General features: G+C 46.0%; 1 protein-coding gene and 1 pseudogene across 2 annotated transcripts in view; one reads left to right on the top strand and one right to left on the bottom strand.

Moving 5' to 3' along the window:
• Positions 1 to 21,300, bottom strand: part of KDM5B (lysine demethylase 5B) — an 80,619-nt gene extending 59,319 nt beyond the window's left edge. Inside the window, exon 1 of one of the 2 annotated variants that reach the window (XM_030818633.1) lies at positions 19,693 to 21,300. In XM_030818633.1, the coding sequence (XP_030674493.1) occupies positions 19,693 to 19,896 (204 nt within the window). In that variant the 5' untranslated portion in view covers positions 19,897 to 21,300. Of the gene's footprint in view, positions 1 to 19,553; positions 19,641 to 19,692 lie in introns of those variants that run through there. The other variant, XM_030818634.1, reaches the window with a different exon arrangement.
• On the top strand, positions 2,766 to 19,056 carry LOC115836705 (annotated as a pseudogene).
• Positions 21,301 to 21,707: the final 407 nt, after the last annotated feature.

Genomic DNA, 21,707 nt, shown 5'->3' with positions numbered 1-21,707 from the left:
TGCCCTTCCACGTAGCATTCAAGGCACCATCTTGAAAGTGGAGACCAGGCCAGCACAAGACATCAAACCTGACAGTGCCTTGATCTTAGAGTTCCCAGTCTCTAGTACTGCAAGAAATAAATTTCTATTATTTATAAATTATCCTGTCTCAGATATAGTTATATCAACACAAATGAACTAAGATACTGACCAAGCTTCAAGGCTAGATCTCTTGCTTTAAAGAGATAAGGATGTACTAATAATACATAGGCATGCTCAATTTAGGATGGTAGATAAAAGTATGTCAAAAGATCTTAAAAGAAACTTACCCTATGATATATTTCAGACTACGCAGTGTGACTGTAGTAGCGCTGGTATTATCAAATGCTTTATTTCTTTCAAATTTATTGTCATAGTCCAAAATAAATTTAATTTGAAAGATAACCTGCTTTAGCCTAAAATATGAGGAAGCTGCAGCCTGATAAAACTGGTTTTCTTTTGAATGGCTGCCTGGTATCAATGGGATATACTCTATAAAAACTGTAATTATCTACTTTTCCAGGGTTTTACAGCTGTGTCTAGAGTTGAGACTTCAGAAATATCACCATTAAGCCACCTAAGTCTGAAATACTAACAATGAACTTACTATTTTCTCCTTAGCTTCCTAACAACACATTTCCTGGTACCTCCAACCAAATCCTCTTCCTTCCTTGAATATTGTTGTTTTGTAGGAGGATGTCATGACCCTCATTCTCATTCTACACACCTATTTCCTCCCGCAACCCTACTCTAATCCAAGTGAAGCAAAGCCTTCCCAGACAGCTCCCTCTCATCCACCTCCATATCCCCCCAACCTTTAACCACTCGGTGTGTAACTTCTATTCCTTGCATACATCATACTTGCTAATCTTTCTCACCAGTCAATTATGAGTTCCTTTATTTATTTATTTTTTTAATTGATTTATTTGAGATGGAGTCTTGCTCTGTCACCCAGGCTGGGGTGCAGTGGCGCGATCTCGGCTCACTGCAAACTCTGCCTCCCAGGTTCAAGCAATTCTTCTGCCTCAGCCTCCTGAGTAGCTGGGACTACAGGCACGTGCCACCATGCCCAGCTAATTTTTATATTCTTAGTAGAGACGGAGCTTCACCATATTGGCCATGCTAGTCTTGAACTACTGACCTCGTCTCAGCCTCCCAAAGTGCTGGGATTACAGGCATGAGCCACCTAGGACTTTAACACAATGCACTTACTGACATATCAATAATAAGTACTGAATTGAGACCACAACCAACTCCAAGGACTCAATTCATTTCTTCATTCAACAGAGTTGATAAAAAGAATTGCCCAGTTTTCTGTAGTAGAACTGAGAAATTTCTGATTAATTTGAAGTCAACAGGTAAGATAATTCCTTATACTTTCTTTCTTTTTTATTTTTATTTTGTTTTCTATATTTTGAGGGATTTTGGTGTTTAGATTTTTTTTTTTTTTTTTTTTTTTGAGAATTCCTTATATTAGCTGCCTAAACCTGTCATGAAATTACCTAAACCAGTGGGTCTCAAACCTAGCAGAGCTTCTGGAGGAGCTTTTTAAAATTCAAACACTTAGGCCCACATGAGATTCTAATTCAGTTATTCTGGGATGAACCCCAAAATGACTTTGATGGGAGGCAGAGGTACATTTATATAGGGAGCCCCGAGTCCTAAATACTCTTCCAATGTGAAGCTGAGTGGTCACTGGAGTTGATGAGCCAGGAGTTTACATATAAATGAGCCAACAAACTAACAGTATATGAATGGGCTAAGCTCATAAATACTGGTAAGTAGACAAAACACACAAATCTAAATGGTACTTTGATAACTGTATACATGCAGCTTACTATTGTTATTAATGAATTCAAGTCTGGGTGGCCAGAAGGAAGAGAGAGAAGACCACGGTCAAAAAAAAGACTGTAGGCCGGGCGCAGTGGCCCACGCCTGTAATCCCAGCACTTTGGGAGGCTGAGGTGGGTGGATCACAAGGTCAGAAGTTTGAGGCCAGCCTGGCCAACATGGTGAAACCCCATCTCTACTAAAAATACAAAAAAAATTAGCCGGGCATGGTGGTGGGTGCCTGTAATCCCAGCTACTCCGCAGGCTGAGGCAGGAGAATCGCTTGAACCTGGGAGGCAGAGGTTGCAGTGAGCCAAGACCGTGCCATTGCACTCCAACTCCAGCCTGGGCGACACAGCGACACTCCCTCTCAAAAAAGACTGTAAGGGGAGATGAAAGAGAGAAGCAGGCTAATGTCTGGGATCTATGAAGAGAGCCACTATATATTAAATTAGAAGAACACTGAACTTGGGAATAAAGAGCCATGGTTTGCAACATCCAATTTGTCCTTTCAAGGCTGTGTCACCTTAGGCAAGTCACATCTCTCAAGCTCAGTTTGTTTCCTTTTCTATAAAATGGATCTGCCTTAGCGGCAAAAACCAACAAATATGTTGCTTTTGTTTTTGTTTTGCTGAACCTCCCAGGATACAAAGTATATAAGCAAAAATAATAGATTCATAATTTCCCATTAATCATCTCATGAAATCACAATTGTATCATTACTATGGTTATGTAAGAGGCAATGCAGTAGTTAAGAGCCGTAACTGAGGACCTGCACAGCCTAAGTTCAAATCTGGCTCCACCAGGATTTGGGCAAGATTCCTTCCCTCTTTGGGCCTCTCTATGTAAAGAAGGGCTGATATTTTAAGCTGCCCATTTTATAGACAGGTTAACAGAATAAAGCTCTGAAAATAGTCATGACCCTCCTTAAGGTTAGGAGCTCAAGGATAACATGGAAATAATGGAACACATGCCAGAAATCCAACATTTTGATTCCTACTCTAGTATTCTTTCCACAAAATCTCTATTCTCTTGAAGTTTTCATTTCCTAGCTTACTAATGTTACCCCTCAAAACCAAATTATCTTAGAATCCTAAATCAAATTCTAAACTTTGTTCTTGTCAAAAAAATCTTGATGAGCAACTATATATTATATAAATCAAAAATATATTTTAGAAATGGAAGATGGGAAAAGCCACAAGGTTACCATAGAAAAACAGTAGTTATAGAGGAACCCAGAATAATGGGCTGCTACCAAGTACAATTTTTAAAAACCCCAAACCCATACTCTACCACAAATCCCTGAAGCCAGCCTCCCACTGGAAAATTTGGTGGCTGTTCTCAATTTGTCCAAAATGCATCATATTGGATGAGAGCCTCTCTGAGACAGGGAAAAGTTTAAAGACCTGGAATTTTACAAAGTGGAGGTAATACTCAAATTTCACTGTATAAACTTCTCTTATATCCACCCCTTTCCCCACTGTCCTATAAATAAAAAGATAACAGAATACAAATCCTAAGGGCTCCTACCTCCCATCTCTTCCAAGTTAAAGCCTGGCAAGGATGAGATATTACCATCTGGTTTAAATATCACCAAATGATGAGTTGGTATAACCACAGAAAATTGGGAGGATCCTGCCTTAAAGACCTTGTAATTATGTGGGCTTGATAGGGATTTGTTCTTTGTTTCTGGGGTTATGTGATTAGAGTAATATTAAAATGTTTCAGTATCTGTAGCCTGTAGTATGTATGCCCCATAAGAATATGTGCTTAATGAAAAGTTCCAATCAAGTGCTTGAAACACACTAAGTTTAGGCTTTAGTTCTCTGAACATTACAGTTTGGTCAAGCCAGTGAGATGGCAAAAATTAACTCAATAATGCACAAAAATCTGCCTAAGGGCACATAAAGTACATAGCTGGGAAAAGAAATCTTAGCCTAGCTGTCTGCTCCTAACGAAAATACCAAAGCATTTGACAATTTTAAATGGTACATATACCATTGGGGAGTGTCTTAATACATTTAGAAAGCAGTATTAAGTGATGGATTCAAGACCAAAAAATTCACATTAAAGTCACAATAGAAATGTAGTATATGGTAGTCTCCACTCTTATCTGGAGGGATACATTCCAAGACCCCCAGTGGATGCCTGAAACCATGGACAGCAAGTACTAAACCCTATATATACTATGTTTTTTCCTATACATATGTACCTATGATAAAATTTAACTTATAAATTAGGCACAGTAAGAGTTTAACAATAACAATTAAACAATACACTGTAATAAAAGTTACATGGGGCCGGGTGTGGTGGCTCACACCTGTAATCCCAGAACTTTGGAAGGCTGAGGTGGGCAGATCACTTGAGGTCAGGAGTTTGAGACCAGCCTGGCCAACATGGTAAAACCCCCATCTCCACTAAAAATACAACAATTAGCCGGGCGTGGTAGCAGGTGCCTGTAGTCTCAGCTACTCAAGAGGCTGAGGCATGAGAATCGCTTGAGCTCGGGAGGCGGAAATTGCAGTGAGCCAAGATCACACTACTGCACTCCAGCCTGCGGGACAGAGTGAGCCTCTGTCTCCAAAAAATAAATAATAAAAAAAAAATAAAAGTTACATGAATGTAGTCTCTCTTTCTCTCAAAATATCTTATTGTACTGTCCTCACTTATTTTTGGACAGCGGTTAACAAATTCTTTTTCTTTTTTTTTTTTTTTTGAGATGGAGTCTTTCTCTGTCCCCTACGCTGGAGTGCAGTGGCGCGATCTCGGCTCACCACAACCTCCACCTCCTGGGTTCACACCATTCTCCTGCCTCAGCCTCCCAAGTAGCTGGGACTACAGGCGCCCGCCAACACGCCCGGCTAATTTTTTGTATTTTTAGTAGAGACGAGGTTTTCACCGTGTTAGCCAAGATGGTCTCGATCTCCTGACCTCGTGATCCGCCCGCCTCGGCCTCCCAAAGTGCTGGAATTACAGGCTTGAGCCACCGCGCCCGGCCGCGGTTAACAAATTCTATCCGTGGTTTTCCTTTCTGCAGATAAGAGGAGACTACTAGAGGCTGGGCGCAGTGGCTCACACCTGCAATCTCAGCACTTTCGGAGGCTGAGGCAGACAGATCATCTGAGGTCAGGAGTTTGAGACCAGCCTGGCTAACATAGTGAAACCCCATCTCTATTAAAAATACAAAAATTAGTGGTGGGCCTTCCTTCCTTCCTTCCCTCCCTCCTTCCTTCCTTCCTTCGCTTCCTTCCTTCCTTTGCTTCCTTTGCTTCCCTCTGTGGCCCAGGCTGGAATCTAGTCGGCTGGCTGCAGACCCCCTGCCTCAGGCTCCCGTGATTCTCCTGCCCCGGCCTGCGGGCTGCCTGGGATTGCCGGCGCGTGCCACCACCGTGGCACCGCTACCTGCTTTTTCTCCTTTGGCTGGAGGCGCGGTTTCTCCATGTTGGCCAGGCTGGTCTCCAGCTCCTGACCCCGAGTGCTCTGCCCGCCTCCGCCTCCCGAGGTGCTGGGACTGCAGACGGAGTCTCGCTCACTTGGTGCTCGGTGTTGCCCGGGCTGGAGTGCGGTGGCGTGGTCTTGGCTCGCTGCAGCCTCCACCTCCCAGCCGCCTGCCTTGGCCTCCCAGGGTGCTGGGATTGCAGCCTCTGCCCGGCCACCGCCCCGTCTGGGAGGTGGGGAGCGTCTCTGCCTGGCCGCCCATCGATGTGAGGAGCGCCTCTGCCCGGCCGCCCCGTCTGGGAGGTGAGGAGCACCTCTGCCCAGCCGCCACCCCGTCTAGGAAGTGAGGAGCGTCTCTGCCTGGCTGCCCATCGTCTGGGATGTGAGGAGCGCCTCTGCCCGCCGCCCATCGTCTGGGATGTGAGGAGCGCCTCTGCCCGGCCGCCCATCGTCTGGGATGTGAGGAGCACCTCTGCGCAGCCGCCACCCTGTCTGGGAATTGAGGAGCGCCTCTGCCCGGCCGCCCCGTCTGGGAAGTGAGGAGCGCCTCTGCCCGGCCGCCCATTGTCTGGGATGTGAGGAGCGCCTCTGCCCGGCCGCCCCGTCTGGGAAGTGAGGAGCGCCTCTGCCCGGCCACCACCCCGTCTAGGAAGTGAGGAGCGTCTCTGCCCGGCCGCCCTGTCTGGGAAGTGAGGAGCGCCTCTGCCCGGCCGCCCCGTCTGGGATGTGGGGAGCGCCTCTGCCCGGCCGCCCCGTCTAGGAGGTCTACCACGGAGGCCAGAAACAATGTGGGGGCTGGACATGGTGGCTCACGCCTGTAGTCCCAGCACTCTGGGAGGCCAAGGCGGGTTGATCACTTGAGGCTAGGAGTTCGAGACCAGCCTGGCCAACCTGGCGAAACATATGAAAAATACAAAACAGACAAACCAACCAACCAACCCAGAGACAACAAAACAGGTCTACCCTGGAGTCATACTCTAATTTTTTCTATTTTCCTCCCTTTCTGATCCTTTATCCCACCTTTTTCTTCCTCTTTCTTCTCTCTCTTCTTTGTCAAATAGAGGATTGAGTTATTATCATTGATCCATACAAAGTCCTTCTCTCACTTATTTTCTTTAATTCCCACTCCCCATTTCTATTCCCCATCTTCCCATGTGCAACCTTCCTAATGTTTGATATGCATCTTTTTGTTTGTATGTATTTTTAGAAAATGTTTATTGTTTTGTGTGCAAAAAAAATTAGTGGTGGCACATCCCTGTAATCCTACCTACTCAGGAGGCTGAGGCAGGAGAATCGCTTGAACTCAGAGGCAGAGGTTGCAGTGAGCTGATATCGCACCACTGCACTCGAACCTAGGCAACAGAGCAAGACTCCATCTCAAAAAAAGAGGGGACTACTCTCTACATGGGTCTACCTAAGAGGCAATGTTATGAGGTCCAATAAGAGAAGATATATTTGAATAAAAAACTGGGAAATTTAAGTTTATATGATTACATAAGGGTCCTAATTAGCTTTTTTTAAAAAAATAAGATTGTCTAATTGTTGGTAAATAATAAAATATAGGGAATAAAATACAGGGAGTCAATCTTGGTGCAAGGTGAGGCCACAGAGCTGGAATGGGCCTGACCAGCCTCGCACTGTACAAGCACCAATCTACAGCTAGGACTGAAGCTGCAAGATGACTGACAGGACTCTGGGGGCATTAGCTCCCTCCAACAAATGGGGGTCTCAGGTTTCAAGGGCTGTGGTCACCTCCTTCCTCATGACACCCCTGGACATGGTGGAAGGTCCATTTGCAGTCTCAGTGCCCGCTGGTGGCCAGTGCGCTGACACCTTCCTCCAGACTTCAGAGCCTCTCTTATGCCAAGCTGCCCTCCTCTCTCCAATCCTGTACTACAATGGTGTCCTGGAGCCTCTGTACCTATGACCAAATGGTCCCCGCTGTGCCACCTGGTTTTAAGACCCTACCAGCTTCACTGGCACCATGGATGCCTCTGTGAAGATTTTGAGGCACAAGGGCACCAGGACCCTGTGGAGTGGCCTCCCAGCCACCCTGGTGATGACTGTGCCAACTACCACCAACTACTTCACTGCCTACAACCAACTCAAGGCCTGCCTGTGTGGCTGAGCCCTTACCTCTACATAACCTTGGTAGCTGGTGTGCTGGCCCACCCTGGCACTATCACTACAATCATCAGTGTCCTGGAGCTTACGCAAAGCTGCAGGTTCAGCACATGTTATACTACGTGCTGGTACCTGTGTTTGAGCTCCACTGGCTTAGAGTGGTTGGTGCTCACTGTGGCTGTGCCGGGGCCCCACTCTCCTTTGAGATGTGCCCTTCTCAGCCCTGTACTGGTTCAACTACGAGCTAGTGAAGAGCTGGCTGGATGGGCTCAGGCCAAAGGACCTCCATGGTCCCATGACAACCATGGGAGTCAGCTTTGCAGCTGGCAGCATCATCATGATGCTGGCTACAGTGCTGACTCTAATCATTGTCACGATGAAGACTCAACACCAGGCCACACTTGGAGTGATGGAAGCTGTGGAAGTGACATCCCTGGATGTGGACTCTACCTGGTTGCTCAGAGGTGGATCTGTGCCAAGTTGGGCATCAGTGGGCTCTTTGCAGGCTTCCTCCCTTGGATCATCAAGTCTATCCCCTCCTATGCCATCACATCACCACTTATGAGTTCAGCAAAAGCCTTTTAAAGAGACTCAATCAGGACCAGCATCTGGGCCACTCAAAGGGCCAAGGAGGCAAGGACCCCCATCTCTCCAATGGATGGGGAAAGAGGGGAGGAGGGACTGAACCAAGTGCCTTTTCCTCAGCCCTGAGGGGAGGATCCTTGTTTCCATTCCCGCTGGGCAACAGCCCCAGGGGCCCAGGGGTAGGCTGCCCCTCTGGGCAGCCCAGGCCTTCCTCAGACACAGCTTCTTCCTGCTGCTTCCATCCTGGGGATCATCAATTTCCCACCCTCCAAGTTCAAGACCAAATCTGCTATCTGCCCCTCCCGTATGTTTCCCTCTGTGCTTGCTGTAGCTGGGCCTGCCCCAAGGAGTCAAGAAATCCTGGGACCTGGTCTAGTCTCCCTGCTCCTTTGTTAATTCCTTAGGTCTAAATATAATTAACCTCAATAAATAAATAAATAAAAGAATAAAATATGATGGTGGCCCTTGTCCTAAAACATTTTCTTAAAAGATCTAGGTAGGCCGGGCGCGGTGGCTCACGCTTGTAATCCCAGCACTTTGGGAGGCCGAGGCGGGCGGATCACGAGGTCAGGAGATCGAGACCACGGTGAAACCCCGTCTCTACTAAAAATACAAAAAAAATTAGCCGGGCGTGGTGGCGGGCACCTGTAGTCCCAGCTACTCGGAGAGGCTGAGGCAGAAGAATGGCATGAACCCAGGAGGCGGAGCTTGCAGTGAGCCGAGATTGCGCCACCGCACTCCAGCCTGGGTGACAGAGCAAGACTCCGTCTCAAAAAAAAAAAAAAAAAAAAAAAAAAAAAGATCTAGGTAAACATTTTTCCTGCCACTTCTACTTTTCTCCCCACTTTACAAGTAGGATGATTACAAAATTACTAGACTTCAACTATTGACCCCTCCTGTCAGACATGAATTGAGATTATTTAAATTATGTTAGTAAGTACAATATCCTTCTATTTGCATGGCTTCCACAACGTCACAGTCATCCCATATTAGGGGAAATTTAAATCACTGTAAACCCTTCTTAATACAACTGTCACCAAACTAAACTCCTGCCTATATACAAGCACTACATAAGAGACACAAATGCATCTGCAGATTTTCTGAAATAATTTTTAACAGCTCTACCTTTTAAAAAATGTTAATCTCACTAATCTGTATAGGGACAGGCCGGGCGTGGTGGCTTGTGCCTGTAATCCCAGCACTTTGGGAGGCCTAGGCGGGCGGACTGCTTGAGCTCAGGAGTTCAAGACCAGCCTAGGCAACATGGTGAACCCCGTGTCTATTAAAATAAATACAAAAACTAGCTGGGCATGATGGTATACACCTGCAGTCCCAGTCCCAGCTACTTGGGAGGCTGAGGTGGAAGGATGGCTTGAGCCCAGGAGGCGGAGGTTGCAGTAAGCCAAGATCACATCATGCTGCACTCCAGCCTGGCAACATAGGGAGACCCTGTCTCAAAAAAAATAAATAAATAAAGATTCAGGGACAGAAAAGCTTTGTCTAAACCAATAGAAGGATTATAGTCTATATATTCTAAGGTTTTTTCTGTTTGATTGGTTTTTGTCTTTTTTTTTTTTTTTTTACAGATAGGGTCTGCTATGTTGCCCAGGCTGGTTTCAAATTCCTGTGCTCAAGCAATCCTCCCACCTGCGCCTCCCCAAGTGCTGGGATTACAGGTGTGAGCCACTATGCTGGCTATACTCTCGTTTTGATGATGGGTTTTTGCCTTTTCTTTCCGGCGGGGAGGGGGGCGGGCAGGGCGTGCAGTTTGCCTTTTCAAGTTTCACTTTTAAAACATCCTTTCATGGCCAGCCTGGCTAACATAGTGAGACACCATCTCTACAAAAAAATTTGAAAAATTAGCCAGGCATGGTGGTGTGTGCCTGTAATCTCAACTAAATGGGGGGCTGAGGTGGGATCACTTGAGCCCAGGAGTTCGAGGCTGCGGGGAGCTGTGACTGTGCCACTGCATTACAGTTTGGGCAACAAAACAAGAAAAAAAGAAAACAATTCCTTCACAGCCAGGTGCAGTGGCTCATGCCTGTAGTCCCAGCACTTTGGGAAGCTGAGGTGGGAGGATGGCTTAAGGCCAGGAGTTCGAACCAGCCTGGACAACACAGCAAGACCCTGTCCCTAAAAAAAATAATAATAATTCTGGGTGTGGTGGCATGTACCTGTGGTCCCAGCTATTCGGGAGGCCGAGGTGAGAGGATGGCTTGAGCTCATGAGGTCAAGGCTGCAATAAACTATGATTGCACCACTGCACTCCAGCCTGGGCAACAGAGCAAGACTCTGTCCCCGGGGGACAAGGCGAAATCCCTTCACTATATGGGAAAATGAGGGATGTGTACTTGGCACTAACCCTTGTCTCACTAAATCTGTCCCCAGACTCTTCTTAGCAATGAGCAAATAAAGCTTTGGGATTTAAGCTCCTTGCAATCCATCAATTAATTAGTCTGGACAGCAGCCCTAGGTCAGTGTCAGATCCCCTTAGAGCAGATGACAAGCATACGTTGCAGAAAAATGACTTTGTCCAAGGTCGTGATGTAACTAGATTAAAGACTCTACCCGCCTATTTTTTAAAATCTAGAAAATACCCCTCCTGTCCTCTTTTACATAATAGAGGAACTGACTTTTGAAAAGTAATTTTAAGCCGGGCGTGGTGGCTCACGCCTGTAATCCCAGCACTTTGGGAGGCTGAGGCGGGCGGGTCACCTGAGGTTGGGAGTTCGAGACCAGCCTGACCAACACGGAGAAACCCCATCTCTACTAAAATACAAAATTAGCCGGGCGTGGTTGCAGGTGCCTGTAATCCCAGCTACTAGGAAGGCTGAGGCAGGAGAATTACTTGAACCTGGGAGGCGGAGGTTGCAGTGAGCTGAGATCACGCCACTGTATGCACTCCAGCCTGGGCAACAACATCTCAAAAAAAAAAAAAAAAAAAGTAATTTTTAAAAAAGAAAAAAACGTGATAAATAAAAATATACATACACACAGTCCCCTTGATAAACCTCATTTTTATCCCTGCAAAATAATAGTTAAATTTCACAGCATTTTACAAGAGATTACCATGTGAAATGAAATCAACAAGTTCTAAAAGGTCATTATGTGACCTTCTGCCTGGTGGCATCTCCTATCTCAGAAATGAAGTTATTATTTCAGGGAAGCAGGGAGAAGTCTTTAGATTTTAAGGGATATTAATAGAAAATATTTTTGAATGACCTAATTTTTACATTGAACCTAACAATCTAACAAGTAATTCATCAGACTCTTCATTCTCATTTCCCTAAAACTTCTTTTCCAGAAAGGGACTTTTGTTTTGTTTTTGTTTTCTGAGACGGAGTCTTGCTGGACAATTACTCCAGGCTGGAGTGCAGTGGTGCGATATCGGCTCACTGCAACCTCCACCTCCTAGGTTCAAGTGATTCTCCTGCCTCAGCCTCCCGAGTAGCTTGGGACTACAGGCATGCACCACCACGCCCAGCTAATTTTTGTACTTTTAGTAGAGACAGAGTTTCACCATGTTGGCCAGGATGATCTCAACCTCTTGACCTCATGATCCACCTGCCTCGGCCTCCCAAAGTGCTGAGATTACAGGCGTGAGCCACTGCACCCAGTCATTTTGTTTTGTTTGTTTTTGAAACAAAGTCTTGCTCTGTTGCCCAGGCTGGAGTGCAGTGGCGTGATCAGGGCTCACCGCAACCTGGAACTTCTGAGCTCAAGCCATCCTCCCACCTCAGCCCCCCGAGTAGCTGGGACTACAGGTGCACGGCACCATTCCCAGCTAGTTTTTTGTCTTTTGTAGAGATAGGGTCTCACTATGTTTCCCAGGCTGATCTCAAACTCCTGACCTCAAGTGATCCCCCTGCCTGGAGCCTCCCAAAGTGCTGGAATTACAGGTGAGAGCCACCATGCCTGGCTAGAACATCATTCTGTTTCTTGGTTACTACTGATGTCAGCTCTGTTTTGTCAGGCTAAATACCCACTCTGACCAGAAGGCCCCTTCCTAAGAAAAGAAAGTTCAGATAAAGTCTGGCCAATACAAAAATGAACAGATAAAGAATAAAGTGATGTTAGCAGAGACTACCCTCCACTCACCAACCAACTCCAACACCTTCATGTGCCAACAGACCTGCAGTTGGTCAAGTTACTTGACATGTCCCAACAAATGTGTAACAAAGCAACAAAGCCATTGACTAAAACTGAGAAATACTATCCCCAACCTAATTTGGCAAAATGACCATCACTGACTGAAGGCTAGAAAGCTCACCTCAAAATTGCCCAAATGTCACTTATAACCTGAATAGGACAAAAGCTAAGCCAAGCTGTTCTTTACAAATGAAGATCCCTAGTTTTCTCTCAACTCCAATGCTGCTACTCCACTTTCTGCTCTTCTATCCAGGAAAATAGCTAAAGTAACTATTCTTTACACTTTTGTGTATGCCTGACATTTTTTTTTTTTTTTTTTTTTTTTTTTTTTTTTTTTTTTTTTTTTTTTTTTTGAGACGAGTCTCGCTCTGTCGCCAGGCTGGAGTGCAGTGGCGCGATTCGGCTCACTGCAAGCTCCCCTCCCGGTTCACGCCTTCCCTGCCTCAGCCTCTCCAGTAGCTGGACTACAGCGCCCCCCCCCCGGCTATTTTTGTATTTTAGTAGAGACAGGTTCACCGTGGTCTCGATCTCCTGACCTCGTGATCCCCCCCGCCTCCCAAGTGCTGGATTCAGCGTACCCCCCCCCCTGACATTTTTCATAATAAAATTTTTAAATTTACTCCCTGAAGTGATGGGTCTGGCAGAACAAAATGATTAGTTTTTATATCCGAAAGAAAGCTTAAATGCTTTTAAAAAAGCAACAGCAGCACACATGGGATGACTCTAAGGCCATGTGTAAAGATATATGCTGATGGTGCTTTAAGAAGGATAGTCTACAGTTAAAGGTTTGAGTGTCTTAAATCATGGTGGGGGGTAGAGGACTTAAAAGAATGCTTTCAGTCAAATTCTGCATCTTTGTTCCAAACATCCTACAATTATGGAAATGAAATGCCTCACTGTCCTAGAGACATCTTTTCTTCATTAATCTGGTTAATAAACTTGGTTGTAAAAAGCAAATTCAAAGAATTCATCTAATAATGACAGAAAAAGAAACATTTCTGGATGAATTTGTGGAAGTGTACAATTTAATTTTTCATTTAATTTTTATTTAAAATTTTATTTAAAATTAAATTTTCATTTAATTTTCATATTAATTTTTCCTCTTTAATCCCATGCAAGGACACAGCAGTTAATAAATACTTAAAAAATACTTCTCAATTTTATACCATTCTTATGCCTAAAACGAGTTTCTCACAATCTGGATTTTATAAATCCAGTTATTAGTATCTCAAACTTTAAATAATCAAAAGTCAATGGCAGCAGCCCAAGAATATGGCTTTCCCAAGGTATCAACTCACCCACCCACACACCCCAAAGGGACTTGTCGGTATGCCCTCTGGTGAGTCCCCTTCAAGAGACCCAAACTTAAATTTGAGAATGTGTAGCCCTCCAGTTCCCAAACTTCATTCCATCTTTTTTTTTTTTTTGAGGCTGCCAATGATCTGTACTATAACAGGTATTAGAGAATACCTAATTCTCTTAGAGAAAAAAAAAATTGCACAACAATCTCAACACTGAGAGGACTGTCCAAGGATGAAAGCAAGGTACTCCTAGGTTAGTAGTTTTTCAAACCAATAGATGTCATTTGGAAAGAAGTACACGCATAGGCTTCAAAAAACCCTGAACACCAGAAACCTAATTAGCACTTTCGTTTTAGGGGCACAGGCTTTCCCTTATCCTTTTCTACAGCCAACCTTAATGGGGTCCAATTAAGGCAACAATGAAAGGTTACAAAAGTCTACAAAAAGGTCCCATTACAACACTTAAACAGGGTTCGATTTTTTTTTGATCAAATAGTTTACACTGTTTTTTTGTTGCTGTTTTGTTTTTATTGTTGTTGTTTGTTTGTTTTCTTTTTTGAGCCTGTCGCCCAGGCTAGAGTGCAATGGAGTGATCGCCGCTCACTGCAACCTCTGCCTCCTGGGTTCAAGCGATTCTCCTGCCTCAGCCTCCAGAGTAGCTGGGATTGCAGGCGCCCGCCACCATGCCCAGCTAATTTTTGTATTTTTAGTAGAGACAGGGTTTCACTATGTTGGCCAGGGTGGTCTTGAACTCCTGACCTCAAGCGATCCGCCCACCTAGGCCTCCCAAAAGTGCTGGGATTACAGGCATGAGCCACTACGCCCAGCCCTGTATTTTTTTATCCAAGAGAAAATTCCCCCACTGGCAGATTTCTACCCACTTATAAATTTAAACCAATAAACACATTTTTCACTCATCTATCAACCTGAAATACTCTAAGTCTAAGCCGAAAGGTCATAAAGAAAATTACCCTAGAAACAGAGAAAGAATAAAATTAAGGGTTAATAATTTTCTCTTAATTTTTCTTATCAGTGTCTCAACAAAATAATTCAGGCCAGGTGCACTGGCCCATGCCTGTAATCCCAGCACTTTGGGAGGCCAAAGCGGGAGAATTGCTTGAAGCCAGGAGTTCAAGACCAGCCTGGGCAACATTCTGAGAAACCCCATCCCTACAATTTATTAGAGGCTGAGGAGGGAGGAGCACTTGAGCCCAAGAAGTGGAAGCTGCAGTGAGCCTTGATTGCAATACTGCATGCCAGCCTGGGTGACAGAGTGAGATTTTAAAAAAAAAGGAAATTTCAAGCCCTGGCTTTTAATAGAGAATGTTTATTAACGCTTTTCAAAGATAATTCTCTACTCATTTCCCTCTTTTAAAAGTTTAGATTGCATGTTTAAAGCCATACCCTATAATCATAGGAAGGGAAGGAAATTTTTCCAGTGGGGGTGGGGACTCAAATCTTTAGCTGACTCATATTTGCAATATCATTCACATTACATTCTTAAAGTCTACAAGTTTTGTTTATTAGTTCACTAAGAATTACAACTGGGTAGATATGTTTGTGGCTACTAATGTGCCCAATTTACCACTGGCAAAGTCAAATTTAGCTAAACACCCATTCAATAACTACAACAAATGAAGTTTGTTTTTGCTTTAAGGTAGACATTTGTGGCCTGGGTGCGGTGGCTCACGCCTGTAATCCCAGCACTTTGGGAGGCCAAGGTGGGTGGATCACCTGAGGTCAGGAGTTCAAGACCAGCCTAACCAACATGGTGAAACCCCATCTCTACTAAAAATACAAAGTTAGCAGGGCATGGTGGTGCATGCCTGTAATCCCAGCTACTCAGGAGGCTGAGGCAGGAGAATCGCTTGAAGCCGGGAGGCGGATGTTGCAGTGAGCAACATGATGTTGTGCCATGGCACTCCAGCCTGGGCGACAAGAGCAAAACTCTGTCTCAAAAAAAAAAAAAAAAAAAAAAAAAAAAAAACGTAGACATTTGTGGCCTGGAACTGTAGGACTTAATCCAACCTCCTACCAGGTATTTCTCCTGGGCTTTATAGTCCTAAATTTGTCTTAAAAAGTAGTTAGGGGTGGGGGGAGGGGGGAGGGAAAGCATTAGGAGATATACCTAATGTAAATGATGAGTTAATGGGTGCAGCACACCAACATGGCACATGTATACATATGTAACAAGCCTGCACATTGTACACATGTACCCTAGAACTTAAAGTATAATAAAAAAAAAAAGTAGTTACAAGTGAGTTCAGGGTTTCTTTTGAGGGAGATGAAAATGTTCTACAATTGATTGTTGTGATGGCTGTACAACTCTGAAAATATCAAAAACCACTGAATTGCACATCATAAATTGGTGAATTGTATGGTATATTTCAATAAAAGGGTTTTTTTTTTAAGTAGTTATAAGTTCTTCCTTTGCTCAAGGATGTTTCTACTGATATGCCTCTTCTCTAAACGTTAAAGGCTTAAAGTGGCCAAAGATACCACAAGTAGGGAAAGATTTCATGACACCAAAGAAATAGGGAAAACAGAGAGAGGGTTAGGCCTAAGTCAATCAAACCCCAAATTAGGGAGAATGATACGCTGAAAAGGGAGTAAATGAGCTCCATATCATTAACACTTCTACCATACAAATAAGTGTATAAGTTCCTCCCTCTTCTCTAGGAGTGGAACCAATAGGCTCACTCAAAGATGGTGACTGTATTAAAACATTTAAGGGCAGTTTTACACTTGGCTATAAAGATGAAGGAATCAAACTAGTAACCACGAGAAGTTAAAGCTGAAAAATTTTTGTCTCTTGTGCCCTCTGGGGTTTGATTTAAACCTTCTCCGGACACAAAGAAGAAATCTGTGGAATCTAGGCTGGGCGCGGTGGCTCACGCCTGTAATCCCAACACTTTGGGAGGCCGAGGCGGGTGGATCACCTGAGGTCGGGAGGCAGAGGTTGCGATGAGCCATTGCACTCCAGGCCTGGGCAACAAGAGCAAAACTCCGTCTCAAAAAAAAAAAAAAGAAATTTGTGGAATCTCTCTATGGCCAAATGTGAGACATTTGAAAGCAAGAAAATAAGTTACTAAAGCCATAAATATATTCCTATCAAAATTTGGGAGACAAAAAAATATTTACTGAGCAGCCAACTATTTTTCTGCCTAACAGTTACACCCTTAAAATTATTCATCTCCAAATACCACAAAGTGATATGGAAAAATATCATTTGTCCTTAAACAGACATCTAAGTACAGTACCAAGGAGGAAATTAAAAATTTGCATTTTAAAGGTGACAAAACCAGAAGCCAGATGAATTGTAAATTTAAGAAGGTTTTGGCCCAGAAAACAAGCCTGGTTATCCTACATAGTTGATATAATTTGAAACAAAGGTTTGTATTAAACTTCAAACTCAGAATTGAAGTATAGTCTTCTTGACTTAATTACGTTTTCTCACATTTATCTTACTATATTTTCAAATTTCTGAGAACCCCTAAGCTGCCATATACAAAATAATGTAAGCACTAAGTTTTCAGAAGCCAAGCAGTTTGGGAGTCTCACTGAGAAAGCAGCTATAAACTGAAGCTATATTAAGTACCACTGGTAAAGATACAAAGGTAAGAACAAAAGGAGACAGAAATGTTTACTTCTCCTTACCTTCTAACAAGTAAAATACCAATAGTCCCAATTCCCCTTCTAATATAACCATTTGTGTTCCAAAAACTCGGTGAACAAAAATCATCCAGAAATACAGACATTATATATGTCACCATGGAAAATATTTCACACTTCTTGAAGGGTTTTTTTGTTGCTATATATCAACTATATGAAACCACTTGTTCACAGTTAGCTTTCTTAAAAACAAAACAGTTTCTAAAACAAAGACTGTTTACATCTCCTAAGAAGCCTTTGTTCCAACAAGACCCCTCTTCAAGAGCTACAACTTCTGGGAAGATTTCCCTTTTTGTGGTTATATCAACAACAAATACTCTCAAACTCTTTCCATTTGGCAAAGGAGTTTGTTAAACAAAGGAGGAAGCAAGTCCCCTCCACACAAAGGAGGTCTCCAAAACAGAGTACTGGTTGTATTTGTAGATTATTGGTGCCTCTTTAACCCCTTTCCTCAGGCTGTACTATGTAGTACTCTCAATACAAAATGGTGGCCATCATGTCTGTCTGACATTCAGAGAAAAAGGCAATTCGATCACACATTTTGCAAAGATTACCATTAATATTCTAGCCAAGATGAGGAAATGGGTAGCCAAGCCTAACCAGAGCAACACTATCTTTTCAGGAAAAGGGCCCTCTAAAAGGCAAAGAACAAGAAAGCAAGATAAAGGATTTACCCCAGCCCTGGTATACCACAATACCAACATGGAGGACACCTCCCAGGAACCTGACTCCCCACATTTTGGTTACTAAGAACTTAGTCAAGTTACCCAATTTCTGAATAAAATCCCATTATGCAAATGTGCAATATTAATATTCACCCTTCCTAGCATGTGACATAAAGCTACATTACTACCGTGTGAAACATGACCTATTATTCAAGAATTAAAACCTTGGCTCTAACCAGCCCTGTTATAACTTCTGCAGGCCTCTTTGCACTAAGAGAAACGTACTTCCCTTAAGCAGCAAGAATCAACCTTGCCCACTTCGCTGTAAGAAATGGATCTATTTTCAAACATTTCCCTCATATTCGCTGGCCAGTTATTTTCTGAAGCATATATTTCATCTCCATTTTCAAACTTGCTTAAGAAAAACTGAAGTAGGTGTCCAGTTTTAATTTGGGGCAGGGAAGGGTTAAGAAGACTTATTTTCAGGGATCTCCCTGAAAACAGCTTTCCAAAACATAACGATTACAAACAGAATCCCTACAACTCAAAATGTCATTACAAAGAGCAAGCTTAAGGGAGAAAGAGGTGGGAAGGGGTCTTCCTCCACTTGGGAGTGGGGGTGGGGGAAGAGAGTGGGGAGAAGATTCTTAAACAGTAGGAAAGGCAGTTAAACCCCCTTCCCAATGGTCCCAGCCCGTCCAATCGCCGCTTAGGCCAACTCAGACTCAGATCCTCCCGAAAGGTGGGCAAAAAACAGGGTATGTAGGAGCGCACCCAGTTCCGGCCACGGGGGAAGGAGTTGGCCGGGCTCTCCTCAGCGAACGTTGGAGACGTTACGGATGGTTTCAGCAACACCCACCCCTCACTCACTGCCCCCAGGCCCGAGGCGCTTGTAGACAGGGCTGGAAGGGCTGCAAGGGCTGCGGTGGACGACTGCCTTTCAGCGCCCGGAGGCTGAGGGCCGGGGGAAACGAGCACAAAATCTTCGGAGGTCTCTTCGTCTGACATTCCCCTACAAACACGGCCTCGCCTGGACCCCATCCCCACCAGCACAGCCCAGGCCTCCCCGGGGAGCCGAGGGGCTGAGCCAGAAGAAGCCGGGAGTGTGCGCGTTCGGGAGCGCGGGCGGGCATCGGGGCCCACCGCCGCCCGTCCTGCCCCCGTTGCCCCAAAAGTGTTCCCCAGACACTAACGCCCCCCACAACACATCCGCTCCGGGGCTGGACCCGCAGCTCCTCCCTGCCCCCAGCCAGCGCTGGCCGCCCCCTTCTTGACCCCGGCCCGGGGGACACCTGGAGGCCCGGGGACCAGGCGGTGGAGGGGTGCCCTGGTCTGGAGGGTGGGGCGCCCAGGTGAGGGCCGCTCCGGGCCGACGCCGCCACCACACAAAGGACCAGGGGCTCCCGCCGCCATATTGAAAACTTTCCTCCTCGCACGACAACTCGCAAGTCCCCCACCCCCACCCCACCCCATCACACACCCCCGCACCCCGGGAGCGGAGGCGAGGACCAGCCTGCCGAGCCTCGCCGGGCCCACAGTCCTCCCTCCAGCCCGCGCCTCCGCCGGGCTCCGTGAGGAAACTCCCCCGCGACCACCCCCGGCTCCTGCCATCACTCCATCCGGAACCGAACCCGAACCTCCGGACCCGGCCGCCCGAGCCCCGCGGCGACCCGGCCCTCCCATGGCACCGCCGAAGTCCCCGGTTCTCCCACGCTCCTCATCTCCCACCCTGGAGAAGCCCCCGTCTTCCTCCCCCGGCCTCGACTCCGACCTTCTAGGCAGCCCCAAACTTGACGAGGCCGGCGGGGCGACCGGCTCCCCGGCACCCGCGCCTCGGGCCTCCCCGGACCCGCGCGTCCCCGCTCCCTCCCCCAGCCACGAGCTGGATCCGGCGTGCTGGCGTGACTCACCGGCGGCGGCCGCACCTTACAGATCCCAGTCTGCTCGGCTATGGGCCGGATCTTGTGGATGAAAGCGAAGGGGTCCGCGAACTCTTCCCAGCTGGGCTCGAAGACCGGGCATTCGGGGGGAGGCAGGAACTCGCCCAGCGGGCCCGGGCCCCCGAGGGGCAGCGCCGGGCGCGGGCCTGGGTGCAGCGCGGTGGCCGCCTCCATCACCGCAGGCTGGGCAAGGGCGAGGCGAGGGTGGGCTCCGGGACCGAGGCTGCGAGCTCCGCTCAGTCCGAGACCCGTGCAGACGCGGCTCGGGTAACAGCAAGTCCGAGTTGTACGGGCAGCGGCAGCACCTTGGGCTTTTTCAGCCTCCGACGACGACGTCTTGCCGCAAGCCCACGCCGTGCGCCTCCGCCGCCACGGCGAGGAAAAAGAGTCCCACCCCACCCCCACCCACCCACCCTCCGCGCACGGCTCCCCGCCCCGCCCCCGAATCGGGCGGGGCCGCGCCTTCCTCTGTGGATGGAGTTTATCCGTAGGGTTTCAGTTGAGCCAACTTTTATTGACCATTTACTATGTATCAGAGTTCCTGCCCTGAAGAAGTTAAGTCTGGTAGAAAGGATTCAATCAGGTCAGTACACAATGGTAGGTGCAGTAAAACCCAGGAAGGGGTTTTGGAAAGAGTATTGGAAACGGAGAAGGATTTTCCAGTAGAGATAACAGCTTAAACATACAAATAGCATGTTCATGAGAAGGCAATAGTAGTAATAATAATAACACTTTTGGGCACTTTCGTATCCTAGGCACTGTTCTAATTGCATTACATGATCAATCACACAACCCTATGAGATAGGTACTCTTATTTCCACTTTACAATAAGGAAAGTGAGGCATAGGTAGATTAAGCAATTTGCCAAAATTCACATGGCTAATAAGTGATGGAGACTATTGGGAGGTGGAGATGTTGCAGGGAAAATAATCATCCAGAAACAATCTATGACAAGGTCAGGCTTGAGAGGGGCAAAAGACTCTTGAAATAATCCAGACAAGAAATGATAGGACCTAAATTAAGGCAATGGTGCTGATGATTATGAGGAAGGGATACAAAGGTAGGAAATAAAATTAAGACATAGTGACAGATTGAGGGGGGACGACGAGGTATTAAGATTCAGATGTCTGGCGTACCTGCCTGAGTAGATGCTAGCCCGCTGGCATTGCTGGGACATTCACCCCAATTATATACACAAGGCGAGTTATTCAAGGGAAGAAGATACTGTGTTCATTTCTGGACATTTTGAATTTGAGGTGTCTCTGGTACGTACAGGTAGAAATACACAACGGGGTATCCTTCAGCAGACTGAAGGGTATAAATCTGAAGGGGCGAGATCAGAATTGGAGATATAAATCTGGGAGTTATGTGCATATGGGTGATAGCCGCTATTTAATGCTGCTGTGTGTAAAGCACTGTTCTAAACGCTCTGCATGTATTAGCTCACTGAGTCTTCACAACCACCATATTGAGTAGGTACGATCCTCATTTTGCAGAGCAGGCAACAGAGGCAAAGAAAGGTTAACGAACTTTAAGAGATATGAACACTTTTGAGGCTCCTTTTTTTTCTTTTGGCGGGAGACGGGGGACGGGGGACGGGGGTGGGGGGGTAGTGTCCAGCAGCCTCAGAAAAAAGGAGGAAGCTCAAAAAGTAGAACGTCAACATTGAAATGACCTCTTTCATCCAGAAAGCTGCCAAACGTATGCAAGGACTGTTTGTCAAGATCTTAGTTCGCTTTCAGATTCACCTAGTGGAAGGAAATCTCTTATGCTTAAGAAGTCTTCAATTAAAAAGGGGGATGGGCGTGGGGGGAGAGGAAAACCGCCTTCCCTTCAACAAATTTTTCCCAGAAGTACCGGGCCCCGGAAAGAGTTCACAGTGGTCCTGGGAGAACGTATTCCTTTTCTTAGCTCTCTAGGGCTTTGGGACCTGCAGCCTTTTCCTGCTCCCTACTTCAATGGAGAATCAAGCCCAGGGGACAGCT

This window comes from Nomascus leucogenys, chromosome 9 (genome assembly GCF_006542625.1).
Source record: "Nomascus leucogenys isolate Asia chromosome 9, Asia_NLE_v1, whole genome shotgun sequence".
Classification (NCBI taxonomy): Eukaryota; Metazoa; Chordata; class Mammalia; order Primates; family Hylobatidae; genus Nomascus; species Nomascus leucogenys.
This window is presented reverse-complemented; position numbering and strand designations above follow the sequence as displayed.